The following is a 17566-nucleotide window of genomic DNA, read 5'->3' as shown; positions in this document are numbered from 1 at the left end:
GGACATACTTGACCGCACCCCACACTGGAATGCCCCTGTCTGTCCCTGCCTTCCCTCAGAGCGCCCCGCGTCCACATCCCTACAAAACCACCTCTGGCTTTGCCTGCGTCCACCCTCATCCCACACTGTCCTCTGTGCCCCTCGGCATTGACCCTGTGGCTGCTCGTCCAGGCTCCCTGCCCACCGGGGAGGCCAAGGACACCCTGGGGTGCCCCTGCTACTGCCGGTCAAGCGGCTGTTTGGAGAGCCTTGTCTTAAGCAGACATCTCCGGGAACGGATGGCAAGTCTCCAGAATCTGCCTGGCGCGGAGCTGCCAGTTTCTCAGCTGCACAGTTTTCCAAAAGGCTTGTGAAGAAATAACTAGCGCTTCAAGTGACAAAACTTCCCGACTGAGAGAAAGCCAACACAAGTGGGTGAAAAACGCAGCATCCTAAGTTTGTAACTCCGTTTTCTTTCATTTGCACAGTCATTTAAACCGGTCCCTCAACAAGGCCGGCCCAGGGGCACCTCTGGTCCTAAGCAGGCAGCCCTCTAGTATCTCCTGCTCCTTGCAGCTGTGAAGGGCCTGCGTGGCGCTTGAAGCCGCTGTCTGAGCCAGTGGTGTTTTCCATCCTTCATGTTGGGCAGCAGGGGCTCCAAAGCATTGCTACCACAGGCATCGCCCACCCAGGCTGGTGCTGCCAACAGGGTCTCTGGGCCCACAGGTGAGTGCCTTTGCCACGTCTTCCCAGGCTGGCTGGAGTCTCGCTGTCCCTCCTGCCCGCTCCTCACATGGCAGCCCAGGCGGATGCAGCTCCCTCCAGGCCGTTCCCGCGGCAGCAGTGGGAGGTGTCGTGGAGGCCACTCTGCGTCCACACTCAGCTTCGCTTGGGAAAAACCACTTCCCACCCACCAGGACAGCAGGCTGGCCTAGACAGGAGAGGCTGGAGGGAGAGCAGCACCACTGCTCGCCCAGGTGAGGCTGGCGTGTGTGCACCCGAGCTGGACTCGTGCCCCGGGTGGGTCCACCAGCCCCGTGCGTAGTTCTCCTGCCATCCGTGTGCCACACCCCCACCAAGGGCTCTCCCAAGGGTGCCTGCAGTCAGTCCTTGGCGGTGGCGCTGCAGGCTGGGAGGGCAGGCAGGGTTCCCAGCATTAGCAAAGGTTGGCAGAGGCCCAGAGCATGGCCGGCCAGGCGCTGCAAGCCGCCCTCAGGCCTGGGCTGCTGATGCGTGCTAAGTGTGCGGCCCCGTGACAGGCGGTGTGCTTAACCCTGGTGTGGGGGTCTTCCCAAGTAGGAGAAGCTGCTGACCAGGCCCCCAGGCCAGACCCACTGCTGGGAAGAGCAGATGCCTGGACGCGTCGAATGCGCTGCTCCTAGTGCTCCAGGCACTGGCTGTGGGTAGGAGGGGCCCCGCGCCAGGAGGCTGGTCTCCACAAGGCCCTCGTTTTTCTAGGAGCCTTGCACCAAGTGTGTGTCTGCAGCACCCCCACGCTGGGGCTCCAGTGCGTCCCGGGGGACACTGCACTTCTGAGGAGCTGAGTGGATCCCACGTGACTCCACACAGTGGCCTCTGGGCGCTTGTGCCTAGTCCCCCAGAGATAGTCCTGAGTGCCACTGCCCTTAGCAGATTTTGCTGTCATCTTCTTGCTAGAATGAATCTTGGCGTGGGTTCTCCTGGGTCATGGAAGACGGAGGTCTCGGGGAGCCCTCAACACAAGCAGCCACTTGCTTCTGCCAAATCCCAGATGGTTTTTCAGGAAGAATAATGGGGCTATGGAAGGTACATGCCTTGCCCCAGACACCTTTCGCAGCCGGCCGCGCCATCCCGCCCCATATGCACAGACATAGCTGTTGCCTAGTCCGACATCCAGGCCACTGCCCCTCGTGGCTGAGCCGCCACAGCTGCCCAGCAAGAGTCCCTTGGCCCTGCAGAATGATGCCACTCTAACCGTTATCTGCTGCACAGAGAGGGCGCCCAAGGGGCTAGGGGGTGACAGTTACCGGCGGCCGCCCCGCCAGCTCCCGCTTACCACTGCTTGGTGATGTCAAACATCATGACCACGCCGTTGCAGCTCTTGTACACGTCCAGGAACTCGGCATCCAGGGCCATGTCGGACTCCGCCTGGGGACGGAGGGAATAGTAATGAGACTGGCCCAGGATGGGCCCCACCCATGTGGCCCACAGTCCTGGAAAAGGCTGGATAGTTTTCTAATCTGGAAAGATAACGGCCAGTTCCATTTGGAAACGATACGCTGAAGAGATGGGATAGCTAAACACAGGTTTGCCCCAAAGGGTCTGACAGTCAACCCCAGCCTCGCTGGCAGCTCCCTGAACAAGCCCCCTACTCAGGACCTCACATTAATCACAGCAGTGTCTGCCCCAGGCCTCACGGATGACCAAACCACCACTTGAAAATAGAGGCAGGCGCCGGACTACCAGCCGCCCTCGGCTAGATGTACATTCCGGAAGCTTCCAGTGCCCACAAACAGGGCTGGCTGCAGTGCTGTGGGCAGAGTCACTCCACCCCATGCTCTAAAGGGAGTGGGATGCACTGCACGGAGGGTGCGAGGCCCCAGGTGCGTCAGGCTCAGGTTGGGTTGGCCCCAGGTGGCTCCAGGGAGAGAAACACGCCCACAGCCACCACTGCAAGATGTGTCCTGTGCTTTGAAGGGCCGAGCCCACTGTGACTGGGATAAAAGTTTGGCGAATTCACTTAAATACTTCTCAGATCACTCAAATGCCAGTAGGGGTCAGTCCAACACAATGTCTAGTACAGGTGAGCCAGCCACCAGCCACCCCCAAATGCAGCCATGGCAGTGTGGGGTTTGCGGAGCAGGTGGGAAGCCCAGCGGCCCCCGTGGCCACAGCATAACTGGGGTGCTTGGGCTCAAAGGCGTGTGAAGTGTTGGGCACCGGCTCACGCACCCCAGGGCACTGAGCCACTGCTACCCGCTGTGCACCGGACACTCACCTCCTGGGGGTCGTTCTCCATCTTTAAGCCGTCGCCTCGCTTTTTGCATTTTCCTTATTTAAAAACAAACAAAAATTACGAGGTGGAATCCCTGGGCCACAGGAGGAGCATGGGTCCCCCTTGGCCACTCAGCCCCCAGCTCTGGCAGGTGCCCTGCTCCACCACCCCAAGCAGCCTGCAGTGCGGGCACCCACGAACTCTGGAGCAGTGGGACCTGGGCAAGGCCCTGCTGTCGGCTTTGGGGGCAGGGCTGGGCTGGGCATGGACAGAAGGTGCTAGATGGGGCCCATGGGCTCAGCAGCTGCTGGACAGGCTGCGGTGGGATGGCCCACAGCCCTGCACCAGGAGGGTTTGCTGCTGAAGGAAGGGCCCCCTCCCCAGCTCCCCCAAGTCCAGGGCGGGAGGAAGTACAAGGGATATGGTGGGAAAGTGAGGGGCTCCCCCTGGGGTGAAAGTAGGGAGATGAGCGCACAGATTCTCAAGGCAACAACCAACACGGGAGAAAAGGAGAGGAGGGCAGGGATCCCAGCCCTGAAGAGGCCTGGGGAGGCAGAAGGGCAGCTGTGTGGTGTCCACGGTCTGGGTCCCCCTGAGCCTCTGCCATCAAGGTCACCATGGCTCTCCTGACCAGTGAGGGGCCATGGCCCCTCCCTCTATCTCCACAATGCTGACCTGAGGAGAAAGGGCTCCAGACCATCCTGGGAACTCTGGGGATCCCAGTCTTGAAGTCACGGACTGGGACAACAAACAAAACCCCTAAGAACAGATGGGGCTCATGTGTTTAAAACGCCACCTCCACTTTATTCCAGTTTGTTTCTGAACTGCTTACCACGATGTGACCCGGTAGGGGGGTCAGCCCCTCCCTCACAGGTACAGGAGACAGAACCAGCCCAGAGGAGCCTGCCTAGTCCAGCCACAAAGGGCTCAGCACAGCACTGCTGGCTGTCTGGGGCCTGTACCCAGGAAGGATGCCCACAGCCTAACCAGCACCCCCCTGGGCTAGCCACTGAGGCCGGTCGGATCTGCTCTGGGGAAAGCAGGCAGAGCTGGAGGGGAGCCGGGCCCTGGCTGTCCAGGTGGAGGTGAGGGATGTCGGCTCACCTTGAGGCTCCTCCATTCAGCCTCCCTCCGGGCAGCCTGACCCGTGCAGCCCCCGCTGAGCCTGATGGCCTCACCTTCCCCTTCCCCTCGAGAACTCACCAGGTGACCATGAGGCCTCAGCACCCTCCACTGCGCTCCCCACTGGCCGCCCCGGCTGCTGTGGGCGGTGCTCACACCTTGCACAGTGGGCACGGAGTCAGGGTGGCAGTGGAAGGCATGCCAGGCCCCGTCATGGAGCTGGGGGGACCTTTCCCTCCCAAGGGGCCCTGGTTTAGGCTGAGTGAGACTCCCCGGTGGGTGCTAACAGGTGATGCAAGGGTACACATGCAACCCCAGAGGAAGCCCAGCACTGGGCCAGGCGGCCTCTGCACCCAAAGGCCTCCACGGCAGCTCCAGGCACGACAGGCCACCAGGAGGGGGTCCCATCCTAAGCCATGGAGACCACACCCATCACAGTGCCCAGATACGAACCCCTGTCTACGGGAAGCCTGTGCCCGCTCCACACACGGGCAAAGCCAGGGGGCCACAGCCAGGGAGCCAGAGCTGGAGGGAGGCACAGGAAATCTCTGCAGCTCCGGAAGGGACCCTGCCCCGGATGGGGGAAGCATCCCAGGATGCGAGTCAGGGCAGCCCCGCCTGAGACACCTGGGGGCCACAGGCAGATCTAATAGCTTCCCCTCACAGTGGGGACGGGGACAATGACGGGGCAGTGGGTGGCCACCTCTAACGCCAGAGACCACGCAGAGCTCTGCAGACACAGCATCTGGAACACCAGGTCAGCATGGGGCACACAGAGTCCAGTGCAGCATGGTGGGAGCCGCAGGGGCCCAGCACCCCTGCAGGAACTGCATGAGAACCCGTCTCTGACCCCCCATGGCCAAACCCACCCCAACAAAACACAGGTGGAGGAAGGAGAGCATGCGCCATCCAAACAGATACCATCACAGAGACCGCGGCCGCCTTTCCAGCAGAACCTCGTAACGAGGCCACAGCCAGGCCTGCAAGGCTGGGGCGTGCATGTGGCCAGCCCTGCACACACCACACATGCCCACAGACCACGGGCCCAGGGAGGGCCCTGCACACACACACCACACATGCCCACAGACCACGATTCCGGGGAGGGCCGTGAGCTCCACTCTGAGGACTTAGAGGAACTTGTGACCTTGTGGCTGAGGAGGAGACCAACGATGTCGAGGACACCCTGGGGGCTGCTGCAGCCCTCCCACGGCCCCCAGAGCGCGGGTCTGTGTGGCTGGGGATCCCTGGCGGGAACACATCCCCCTAGACAGCCTGTCTCCGGAGCGCAGGAGCTGGGTCCTCGGCTGTGGGCATGGGGCCACCTGGTGCTGGATCGCTCTGCCAGGCAGTGCAGGAGGGCTCCCAAAATAGCACCCCAGGCCTTGGGGCTCAAAGCACACCCCCGGCCGCACCTGCCACCGCCGTGCATGCCGTCACTCAGAGGCGGGAGGGATGCTAACTAAAGCAGCAAAGCATGTGGCGCCACAGGAGGGCTGTGCTGTGCCGCGGGGTCACCACTGGATGTGGAGGGGAGCAGAGCAGCAAGACCCTGGGCACCGTCCACGAGGACAGTGGGTGATGCATGGGCACCGGGGGAAAGAAAGGAAGCCTCTCTGCACAGAGCACACAGTCCCAGAGAGCAGCAGACACAGAACACAGACGCCTCACCTTTGTCCACCACATCCCAGACTTCAACCTTCACGATGTCATCCGTGGCTGAAACAGGGAGAATCCTAAGATTAGTGCCCAATATGAAGTTCCCAGGGTGGCACAAAGCGGTCAGGCTGGTGTGGTTGTCTGTGCGCCGCAGGCACCAGCTCCCACCAGGACTTCCGAGTGTCCAGAAACCCAGGATGTGCTCCCTCAAGATGACCACACAGGGAGCGGCTCCTTCAGGCCTCCGCTCAGACACAGCTTCAGCGACAAACCGAACGCACAGTATCTCCCTCCACAGCCCCAGTCCCGGGCATGGCTCCCTATCTCCTCAGCCCTGATCCTGGGCACGGCCCCTCCCTCCCGGGCCCCGATCCTGGGCACGGCCCCTCCCTCCCGGGCCCCGATCCTGGGCACGGCTCCCTACCTCCTCGGCCCCGATCCTGGGCATGGCCCCTCCCTCCCGGGCCCCGATCCTGAGCATGGTCCCCTCCCTCCCGGGCCCCGATCCTGGGCACGGCCCCCTCCCTCCCCGATCCTGGGCACGGCCCCCTCCGTCCCCAATCCTGGGCACGACCCCCTCACTCCTCGGTCCCGATCCTGGGCACGACCCCCTCACTCCTCGGCCCCGATCCTGGGCATGGCCCCTCTCTCCCCGGCCCTGATCCTGGGCACGGCCCCCTCCCTCCCTGGCCCCGATCCTGAGCACGACCCCCTCACTCCTCGGTCCCGATCCTGGGCATGACCCCCTCAGACCCCCTCACTCCTCGGCCCCGATCCTGGGCACGGCTCCCTCCCTCCCTGGCCCCGATCCTGGGCATGGCCCCCTCCCTCCCAGGCCCTGATCCTGGGCATGGCCCCTCTCTCCCCAGCCCTGATCCTTGGCACGGCCCCCTCCCTCCTGGGCCCCGATCCTGAGCACGACCCCCTCACTCCTCGGTCCCAATCCTGGGCACAACCCCCTCACTCCTCGGCCCCGATCCTGGGCACGGCCCCCTCCCTCCCGGGCCCTGATCCTGGGCATGGCCCCTCTCTCCCCGGCCCTGATCCTGGGCACGGCCCCCTCCCTCCTGGGCCCCGATCCTGAGCACTGCTCCCTCCCTCCGGGGCCCTGATCCTGGGCACGGCCCCCTCCCTCCCTGGCCCCAAACCTGGGTCCCTCCCTGCAGGGCCCTGATCCTGGGCACGGCCCCTCCTGGCCTCAGCATACTGGAAGGTGACCCTCCTAGCTGGGTGGGTGTCTTTGTTTTGCCCATAGTCTCCATGAGAGCAGGTGCGCTCCTGCTGACGGGTGTGAACAAACGGGCCCACCTGTGTCACCTTCTCCTGACCCTGTTTCTGCATCCAGTGACTGGCCTCTGGTTCACTTTGAGGGAGTGGGATGTAAGTAACCACTTGAGGGCAGAGGCCGGACCCTCCCTTCGGAGCCACCTGACAGGCCCCAGGCCTGCCCCATGCTGCACCATCACGGCTGGGCCTGCTGGTGCTGCCTGCTCCTCCTGAGCACCCACGACTGTGCCCTATTGTGGGGCATGTTGGGGTCTGGGGGAGCCGATGGATGGAGCCTCCCGCCCACCCAAGGATTCCAAGGGGAAGGGAGAACCAGAGGGGAGAGGCACACCCAGGCCCCTCACACCGCCAGGCACCTGCACACCAACCGCATCTGCACACCAACCACATCCACGTCGCCTGAGCAGAGGGGCATAAACGCTGCCATCAGCCTCACCCCAAACCAGGAAGAGAGTGCGGTGGCAGGCAGAGCTTCTGCGTGCCGGCCCTGTGGGCTCTGTGTCCTGTCAGCCCAGCACCACCTTCCCAGGCCCTAGAGAGCAGCAGATGCCCAGCAACTCCACGGCTGTTCTGCACAGCAGTCCAGGCGTCAGCTGTCACCATGTGGCAGCTGAAACTCATCTTTGCCTCCCACTAGTAACCCACTAGGTTTTATTTTTTTTTTCAGTGAAAAGGAATGGTGTTTAAAACAGCCCTGGCTAAGCACAATGGCTCATGCCTGTAATCCCAGCGCTTTGGGAACCCAAGGCGGGGGGAATCACATGGTCAGAGTTCAAGGCCAGCCTGGCCAAGATGGTGAGACCCGTCTCTACTAAAAATATAAAAAATTAGCCGGGTGTGGTGGCGGACGCCTGTAATCCCAGCTACTCAGGAGGCTGAGGCAGAGAATTGCTTGAACCCAGTTCCAGTGAGCCGAGATCTTGCCGCTGCACTGCAGCCTGTGCACCAGAGCGAGATTGTCTCAAAAATAAACAAACAAAAAACAGACCAACAAACAAAAAAAACAGCCCCAAGGCTTTTTACTGTCAGGATTCTGAACACACAGGGCAGCTGCTCTGCCTCCCACAGCACGAGCCTTGGAGCAGCCACAGCTATCACCTCCCCCAACTTCCTGCATCTACCCAGGCACCAGCACCCAACTGAGACCCTGGGGAGGGGTCTACCCCACCATCCAGCCCACCTCACTGAATCTTTTAAGTGACACAAACTTTCCGCAGGAGCAAGGCTCAAAGGTCTTATTACTGTTTCTGGTGCTGGCGCAGATGTGGGGCTGGGCCCAAGAAAAAACACCACGTGCTCCAAGAGGGCACAGGCCCGGGAGTGCTCCTCAGAAGACACCTCCTTGCAGTCCCCCAGGCGCCCGCGTGCCCACTCACCTGCGGCCACTGCTGTCCCAAGCTGAGCCTCCCAGCTCAGCGGGGCTTCGTGAAGCTCACTCAGGCAGCAGGGTGATCCACCCCAAAAGAGCCCCCAGAGTTCACTCCGGGACCCCCACGCAAGCAGGGTCCCTCACAGACAAGAACTCTTTGGGGAGACCCCCCCTGGGGAACGCATCTCCCAAGAACCAGGGCCAAGGAAGTGGAGGCCTGGAGCCCGAACCCCCGAGGCGCCCGCCACACTCACTCTTGTAGCTCCAGTGGATGCTGGTGACCTGGATCTCCTGCGTGGGGATGTACTCCTCCACGAACGGCCGGCCCTGCAGGCGGTGCCACAGCGCTGTCTTGCCCGTGTTCCTGTCTCCCCGGATCACTATCTTCACTGCGGGCACGAAGAGTAAAAGAAAAGGCCAATCAAACGAACCGAATCCAAGTTGCAGATTTAAGAGCAATTACAGAGAGAGCCGGTTCTGCTGCCACCTGTTTATCTTTCTTGCCAGAGTCAGACTCAGGAGACCCGCAGGCAGGGAAGGAAGACCATGGGTGGGAACCATGGTGACCTCTCCCATCAGGAGGACACCTGGTGGCCCACAGAGCATCGATGGCGACTGGGGCCCAAGGGGCAGCTAGGGGTCCTCCTGGGCTGCTGGAGGCCACAACCCGGGTCAGGCTTTCTACTTGGAGGACATGGTTCTGCCCTAGAGCCCACCCCGGGACCCCTGGGGACCCTCAGGGTCAGGGGCCGCCGCCTGCGGAGCTCGCCACAGCAACCCAGGCTTCCGCGGATTGCTCCTAACCAAGTTTTCTGCAGCCCTGGTGTCTTCAATGCACAATTCTGCAGAGCGTGGGGCCTGCATCCCAGCTCACGCACAACATGTGTGTGCCGGGTAGCCCCGGGCCTGGGCCTCCTTGCTCCGGGGCTGGGTTGGAGAGACCACTGCCCAGCTTGTTTGGAAAATGTGACGGCGGGGGAGGGAGGGCAGCTGGGAGGGGAGTGCGAGGTTAGCAAAGGCAGGAGGTGGCTCAGAATGGGTGGACAGGGGGATGGACCTGGCACCCGACTGGACTAAGAACAGACAGCCTGCGGAGGTGTTGGAAGAACAGGATGGAGAAGGACCGAGAAGCTGTGTGGACACAGCAGTCAGCAATGAGACAGCTGCCCTCGGACCTGGGCAGACCCCGAGCTTCTCACACGGGTCTCGGTGAGCCCACCGCAGCCACGGGGGAGAGCAGAAGCCCTGGCCGTCCTCCGCGTTTCCATGAGGGGAGAGCCAGGGAAGACGTCGGGAAGGGAGCCGGTGGCGGGGAGCAGAGGAAACCGAGGAGCAGGTCTGCAGGCTCCTCCCACTTCCCCACGTCTCAGGTCTCCCGCCGGCTCCCCGCATCTTCGGTCAGGTCTGCAGGCTGCTCTCGCTCCCGCAACTCCCCACCAGGTTTTCTGTCAGGGGGACCCCACGCTCCCAACACAGAGGGCGCCCGGCCTCGGAGCTCCGAGGGGCCCTGGGCTGTCCCTGTGGCCCACCCGGCTCCTCTCTCCTGGCCCCGTTCCCTCCTCCTGCCTCAAGGCACCGTTTCCACAATCGTTTCTTTTCCCCCGAAGCTTATTCATTTCCTCACCCGTTCTAGGTACCTCAACGTGCCAGCTTGCAACACCTCTGGCCAGATTTCACGTGCCGGCCTGCCCTGCGACAAAGCCACCAGAGGGGACCCGGGAGCCCTCACGGCCACGGCGGCCGCACACGCCGGGGCAGCCAGGCGGCTCCGCGCTCCTCCCGGCCGAGCCCACCCCGCGAAGGCGGGGCCCTGTTCCCCTCCCTCCCGGCGGCGGACCTGGAGACCGAGGCCGCCCGCAGCGCCCCCAGCCCGGCGGCCCAGCCTGTGGTGAGCAGCAGCCACAAGCGGAGCCGCAGGCGCTCAGCGCAGCCGGGAGGGAGTCAGGCCCCCGCGAGACGGCAGCGGCGCCCTCCCTCCTCCGTCCCGAGGCAGGAACCCGGGGGCAGCCCACAGCTCTAGGCTCAGCCTGGCGGCTGCCGCCCCCCACACGAGCAGCAGCCCAGGCTCGCAGGGACTGCCCGGGCCGCGCACGCACAGCCTCGCTGGGCCCGCGAGAGAACGGCGGCGCCATCCACGTCCGTCCAGCGGCCCCGAGGCCCACGGCCTGAGCGGCGGCGCACGGGCTGTGCTTCCCGGTGCGTCCACATGCGGTGGTCCCCTCCGGGTCCTTCCCGGGGTGGGGCGTTAGCGACGCGGAGAGCTGAGACGTCCCAGCGACCGCCCGTCTTCCCGCCGCCAGAACCAACGCGCTCCCGTCCCCGGGTCCCGGCATCTTGGCTCCTCCACCCTACGCATCAGAAAATCCCCTCCCTTCATTCTGTAAAACTGGCACATGCTCTTTGTAAGGAACTTAAGGTAGACAAGCACAGAGATTCACGTGAACAAAGCCTCCCGATGCCACTGCCGGAAACCTGCCCTCATGAACGTGGGAGCTCATTCCACGCATCTGGTCCGTTTTGCTTCTCCAGGATGTCGGAGTTAGGGTCGCACCGAATAATTTCTCTCGCTCAGCGATACGCACTTAAGGCTCCTGCAGGCCTCTTCAAGGCTTGAGAACATCTTTTCAGGACTAAATAATGTTCCACCATCTGGATGCACGGAGTTTATCTAGTGAAGTTCATCTAGTGAAGGACGTCTTTCTTGGCCGCACTTTTCCTTGAATTTCCATTGATATTTTTCTCTTTTCATAATTTACATTATTTGAATACTGCAACACTCACACTCAGCCTCTATTTTTTTTTTTTCGTATCATTACCTGTCATTTTGCTGTGAGATTTTCCCTTTATTTTCTAAACTTTCCTTTGATTTTATTTTTGCTTTTCAAAAATTATTATTGGCCAGGCACGGTGGTGACTCACGCCTCTAATCCCAGCACTTTGGGAGGCCGAGGCGGGCGATCACTTGACGTCAGGAGTTCCAGACCAGCCTGGCCAACATGGAGAAACCCTGTCTTTACTAAAAATACAAAATTACCCGGGCATGGTGGTGGGCACCTGTAATCCCAGCTACTCGGGAGGCTGAGACAGGAGAATTGCTTAACCCCAGGAGGTGGAGGTTGCAGTGAGCTGAGATTATGACACTGCATGCCAACCTGGGCAAGAGAGCAAGACTCTGTCTCAAAAAAAAAAAAAAAAAAAAAGTATTGTTTTTACAAACAGGGTCTCGCTGTCACCTAGGCTAGAGCCAGACCAGTGGCACGATCCTAGCTCACTGCAGCCTCAATCTCCTGGGCTCAAGTGATCCTCCCACCTTAGCCTCCCAAGTAGCTCGGACTACAGACACCTGCCAGTTAGTTTTTTTCTTTTTTTTTTGAAGACAGAGTCTCACTCTGTCGCACAGGCTGGAGTGCAGTGGTGTGATCTTGGCTCACTGCAACCTCCACCTCCTGGATTCAAGTGATTCTCCCGCCTCAGCCTCCCAAGTAGCTGGGACTACAGGCACATGCCGTCATGCCTAATTTTTTGTATTTTAGTAGAGCCGGGGATTCACCATGTTGCCCGGGCTGGTCTCGAACTCCTGAGCTCAGGCAATCCGCCTGCCTTGCCCTCCCAAAGTGCTAGGATTACAGGTGTGAGCCACTGCGCCAGGCCTAGTTTTTTTTACTATGTTTTTCTTAGAGAGACGGGGTCTTGCTTTTTGCCCAAGCTGGTCTCAACCTCCTGGGCTCAAGCAATCCTCCTGCCTCAGCCTCCCAAAATGCTGGGATTACAGGCATAAGCCATGGCGCCAGTGAGGATGGTCCACTTTAATCTACGTTCCTTGAGCCCTTAGGTCCAGAGAATTTCTGTGAGTCTGCGGTAACCCTTCACATTTCTACCCGTTCTCTTTCATCTTGAAGTATATTCTGCATAGCATCACTGTAGCTGCGGCAGGTAGGACTATAGCTAGAGCGGCTTTCTTAGTTTACCTAGGGTCTTGTTTACCTAGTGTCTTGTTTCCAACTCCTAACTTTCAACACCATTGTTTTGGATGTGTCTCTTATACACCACATAGCCAAATTAAAGAAAAAAATCCCTCGAATCTCACATTCTTTCGAGCTGGTGAGTTCTGTTTACTGACAACTGCTGCTGCCATGTTATTTTATGATTTTTAGTTCCTGCTCTGGTTTACTCGCACCTCCCCCAGCCTTCTATGCCTTTGATTAAAGCAGGAAAAGGTGGTTTTCAGAAAGTATTCTTTCTGCCTGGTATTTATTTGGAAGGTTTGCAACCTGTTTCTACATTTTGAATGTTAACCTTAAATTTTCAACACTCACATCTGCTGCAATAAAGTCTGAAGTTAACACATCTCTTTACTTTCTTCTTAATATAGAGATCTCAATGCCTTGACAGTCTAGCTTCACCCTGGGCTGTGTTACTTCCGGTAGTTTCTATTCCCCATATAAATAATGATTACCACTGATTTAACATACCCAATGCTGCTTTTCTTTTCTTTTGAGATGAAGTCTTACTCCGTTGCCCAAGGTGGAATGCAGTGATGCAATCTTGGCTCACTGCAACCTCCACCTCCCGGGTTCAGGCGATTCTCCTGTCTCAGCCTCTCAATTACCTGAGCCTACAGGTACATGCCACCACGCCCGGCTAATTTTTGTAATTTTTTTAGTAGAGATAGGGTCTCACTATGTTGGCCAGGCTGGTCTTGAACTCCTGACCTCATGATCCACCTACCTCGGCCTCCCAAAGTGTTGGGATTACAGGTGTGAGCCACCACGCCTGGCCCACCAAATGTATGTTAATGTATGAAAATGAAATGTATTTCATTTTCACCACATATTTACCAGTTTCTTTGTTTACCTTTGCTTTTTTTTTTTTTTTTTTTTGAGATGGAGTCTTGCTCTGTTGCCCAGGCTGGAGCGCAGTGGCGCAGTCTCAGCTCATTCCAACTTCTACCTCCTGGGTTCAAGCAATCTTGTGCATCAGCCTCCTGAGTAGCTAGGATTACAGGTGCCTGCCCTCACACCCGGCTAATTTTTGTATTTTCAGTAGAGACAGGGTTTCATCATGTTGGCCAGGCTGGACTCAAACTCCTGACCTCAAGTGATCCACCTGCCTCGGCCTCCCACAGTGCTGGGATTAGAAGTGTGAGCCAGCACCCAGCCCTCTTTGCTTTTTGAATCCCTCTCCTGTCTTTCAAGCTCAACTCCACCTCTCTGAAGAATAACCTTCAGTATTTATTTCTACAAGAGCCTTTGCACAGTGAGCCTCAAACTGCGGCTGAAATGGAGCCAGTCACATTGCTCTGAAGTGCTCATCAGGCAGAGACCTCAGCCTGCATCGGCCCTCCCACAGCCCGCATCGGCCCTCCCACAGCCCGCATCGGCCCTCCCACAGCCCGCATCGGCCCCCCTCAGCCCGCGTCAGCCCCCCACAGCCCGCGTCGGCCCCCTCAGCCACAGGTTTGCTGTGAGCTGGTCACCAGTTCACCACATGTTCCTCTCAGGGAAGTCTTTTTGTTCTGGTTGCATCTAAGATGTTTACTTTTTAATGTTTTGAAAATTTCCAATGATGTATCTAGCCGTGGATGTTTTTTAAACTCTGGACTTCTTGGAGTTTCCTGTATTTCATGAACTCTGGAAAATCCTCAGTTTTCCCTTTCTCCTTTCCTGCTCTCTTCTCCTGGAACTTGTACTGGATACGGGCTGGCATCGCCTCCTCCCAGGGCCGTACATCTCCTCCCGACACTACTGCTCCTCCTCTCTTCAGCTGGGTTAGTGCTGCTTCTCCTGTCTGCCAACTTATTTAACTGTTGTTTTTATTTTTTATTTTTTTTGTTTTTGAGACGGAGTCTCGCTCTGCCGCCCAGGCTGGAGCGCAGTGGCCAGATCTCAGCTCACTGCAAGCTCCGCCTTCCGGGTTCACGCCATTCTCCTGCCTCAGCCTCCCGAGTAGCTGGGACTACAGGCGCTCGCCATATTGCCCGGCTAGTATTTTTTTTTTTTGTATTTTTTAGTAGAGACAGGGTTTCACCGTGTTAGCCAGGATGGTCTCGATCTCCTGACCTCGTGATCTGCCCGTCTTGGCCTCCCAAAGTGCTGGGATTACAGGCGTGAGCCACTGCGCCCAGCCTGATTTAACTGTTAATGACTATGTTTTTCATTTCTAGAGGTTTTTATTCTCTTTGTTTCTTTTTCAAACACAAATTGTCTACTCATGGTTTTTTCTATGTTTAATTTATAATTGACATAATAACCGCACATATTATGGGCATCAGACTTGACTAGTCTTAAGGTTGCTTCCTTTTACGTCGTTACCAATTTTAACATACATTTGTTTTCTATTATCTTCAGATTTTGAGAATGAAGTGTCTTATTTTCTCTCCCTTGAAATGAAATTTACTCCTTTTAAAAGCTAATTACCCATATACACACCTACTATATAGCCACAAACTCTTTTTCAAAAAAGCTAATTACAAGAAATCCTGTAACATCAGAAATAAAACAAGTAAAATAGTCTGGCTTAATTATTCTAAAAAATTAATCCCCCCCCTTTTTTTTTTTTGAGATGGAGTCTCACTGTCACCCAGGCTGGAGTGCAGTGGCGCAATCTCGGCTCACTGCAATGTCCGCCTCCCGGGCTCAAGCAATTCTCCTGCCTCAGCCTCCCAAGTAGGTGGGATTACAGGCATGTGCTCACCACACCCAGCTAATTTCTATTATTTTTAGTAGAGATAGGGTTTTGCCATGTTAGCCAGACTGGTCTCAGACTCCTGATCTCAAGTGATCCACTCACCACAGCCTCCCAAAGTGCTGGGATTACAGGCGTGAGGCACCATGCCCAGCTTAACCTCTACTTTTAAGTTAAAAGGTTAGGCTGGGCCGGGCGCGGTGGCTCACGCCTGTCATCCCAGCACTTTGGGAGGCCGAGGTGGGCGGATCATAAGGTCAGGAGATCGAGACCATCCTGATTAACACGGTGAAACCCCGTCTCTACTAAAAATACAAAAAAATTAGCCAGGCGAGGTGGTGGGCGCCTGTAGTCCCAGCTACTCGGGAGGCTGAGGCAGGAGAATGGCGTGAACCTGGGAGGCGGAGCTTGCAGCGAGCTGAGATCTGGCCACTGCACTCCAGCCTGGGTGACAGAGCGAGACTCTGTCTCAAAAAGAAAAAAATTAGGCTGGTTCAAGTGGCTCTCTCCTGTCATTCCAGCACTTTGGGAGGCCAAGGCAGGTGGATCGCTTGGGCCCAGGAGTTTGAGACCAGCCTGGGCAACGTGGTGAAACACTGTCTGTACAAAAATTACAAAACTCAGCCAGGCACGGTCGTGTGCACCTGTAGTCCCAGCTACTCGGGAGGCTGAGGTACCAGGATTGCTTGAGCCAGGGGGGTGAAGGCTGCATTGAAAAGACTGCGCCACTGCACTCCAGTTTAGATGAAAGGGCAAGGCCCTATATCCAAAAAAAAAAAAAAAAAATCAAATCAACTTCAGAATCTTTTTTTTCTCCTGCTGGTCCCTTGATCTTAGGTTTTGTTTTCTTTTTTTTCTGCTTAATTTCAGAATCTTAAATGTTGGCTGGAATAAGCTGACTAAGTGATTCACCTGGAAAACCTTTAGGATTCATCTAAGAAACGCTAAGAAGCCCTGTACTTAACCTCACGGTAAACCTCCTCTTTTACTAAATGGGATGTGAACACGATCTCTGTCTTAAGCTTCTTTTAGAAAATACTATGCAGAAAACACAGAGCTCTATTTGAGGCCCTGAGCCCTTCTTACCCTGATTCAATTTGACTCCTTCACTTTCCTGCAGGTTTCCTGCAAAATATGGAATCATTTTCTTACATTTCCATACCAAGAAGAGCTTATGATTTATCTCAGATGCACGAAGGTTTAACTCCTAAGCCGGCCCTCTCACGGTGCCAGCACATCTCCTACGGGGCCCACTACAAGGTCCCGGCCGCCTCCCCACCCTGACAGCCTGTGCTGCAGCTGGTATCAGCCACGCCCTGCCCCTCTCCCACTCTGCACCCTGCAAAGATTTCCTATCCTCAGCCGCTTCAGACTACCTGGTGGCGAGGCAGGTAAAAACCAAAGTGACCCCAAGAAAATGGCTGCTCCCCCAAAGGAGGCGGAAGGAGGAAGTGAAGATGAGGAAATGTCAGAAGATGAAGAAGATGGCGGCTGTGGAGAAGAGGCTGTCACACCTCAGGAGAAAGGCAAGAAGGCTGCTGCAACCCCAGCCAAGAAGGTGGCAGTTTCCCCAACAAAAAGGCTGCAGGTGCCACACCCACCAAGAAAGCAACTGTCACTGCAGGAGAGCAGTGGCCACACCTGGCAAGAAGGGAGCCATACCAGGCAAAGCATTGGCAGCAGCTCCTGGCAAGAAGGGGGCACCCCAGCTGAGGGGGCAAACAGCAGCAAGAACACCAAGAAGGAAGACAGTGATGAGGAGGAGGATGACTCTGAACCAGCAGTAGTGAAGGCAGCAGCGGGTGCCCCTGCCTCAGGGGATGACAACGAGGACGATGAGGAGGATGCTGAGGAAGATGGCTCTGAAGCAGCAGTTATGGAGACAGCAGCAGCCAAGGGAAAGAAAAGCTTCTACGAAAGCTGTTCCTGTGAAAGCCAGGAGGATGGCTGAGAATGAAGGCGAAGAGGATGATGAGGACAAGGACGAGGGTGACGATGACGGAGAGGATGAAGTGATGAAGATGACGAAGAGGAGGAAGTGTCTGTCAAAGAAGCACCTGGAAAACGAAGGAAATGACCAAACAGCAGCTTCTGAAGCCAAGAAACAGAAAGTGGAAAGTGCAAAGCATAGAACCAACCGCGTCTTTTTTTTTTTTTTTTTTTGAGACAGGGTCTCACTCTCTTGCCCAGGTTGGAGTGCAGCGGCACGATCTCGGCTCACCGCAACCTTCACCTCCCAGGCTCAAGTGATTCTCCTGCCTTAGCCTCCTGAGTAGCTGGGATTACAGGCGGTTATCACTACCACCTGGCTACTTTTTGTATTTCTAGTAGAGACGGGATTTCACCTGTGGCCAGGCTGGAGCATCTTTCAATCTTTGTTGGAAACCTCAACTTTAACAAGTCTGTCCTGAGTTAGAAACTAGTATCTACGGGCCAGGTCCAGTGGCTCACGCCTGGAATCCCAGCACTTTGGGAGGCCGCAGTGGGCGGATCAC

The 17566-nt window shown here is 57.3% G+C and overlaps 1 protein-coding gene and 1 pseudogene across 4 annotated transcripts in view; one reads left to right on the top strand and one right to left on the bottom strand.

The window, feature by feature from the left end:
- Positions 1–17566, bottom strand: part of LOC105471948 (RAB, member RAS oncogene family like 6) — a 33106-nt gene that overhangs the window by 9103 nt on the left and 6437 nt on the right. For all 4 annotated transcript variants that reach the window (XM_011724809.3, XM_011724811.2, XM_011724807.3 and 1 more), the window contains 4 exons: positions 8642–8776; positions 5744–5791; positions 2957–3009; positions 2015–2106 (listed from right to left, as the gene is read on the bottom strand). In XM_011724809.3, the coding sequence (XP_011723111.2) occupies positions 2015–2106; positions 2957–3009; positions 5744–5791; positions 8642–8776 (328 nt within the window). The remainder of the gene's footprint in view (positions 1–2014; positions 2107–2956; positions 3010–5743; positions 5792–8641; positions 8777–17566) is intronic.
- Positions 12169–17203, top strand: LOC139358281 (nucleolin-like; annotated as a pseudogene).

This window comes from Macaca nemestrina, chromosome 14, assembly GCF_043159975.1.
Source record: "Macaca nemestrina isolate mMacNem1 chromosome 14, mMacNem.hap1, whole genome shotgun sequence".
NCBI lineage: Eukaryota > Metazoa > Chordata > Mammalia > Primates > Cercopithecidae > Macaca > Macaca nemestrina.
The sequence above is the reverse complement of the archived record's forward strand: the minus strand, read 5'-3'. Positions and strand labels throughout refer to the sequence as shown.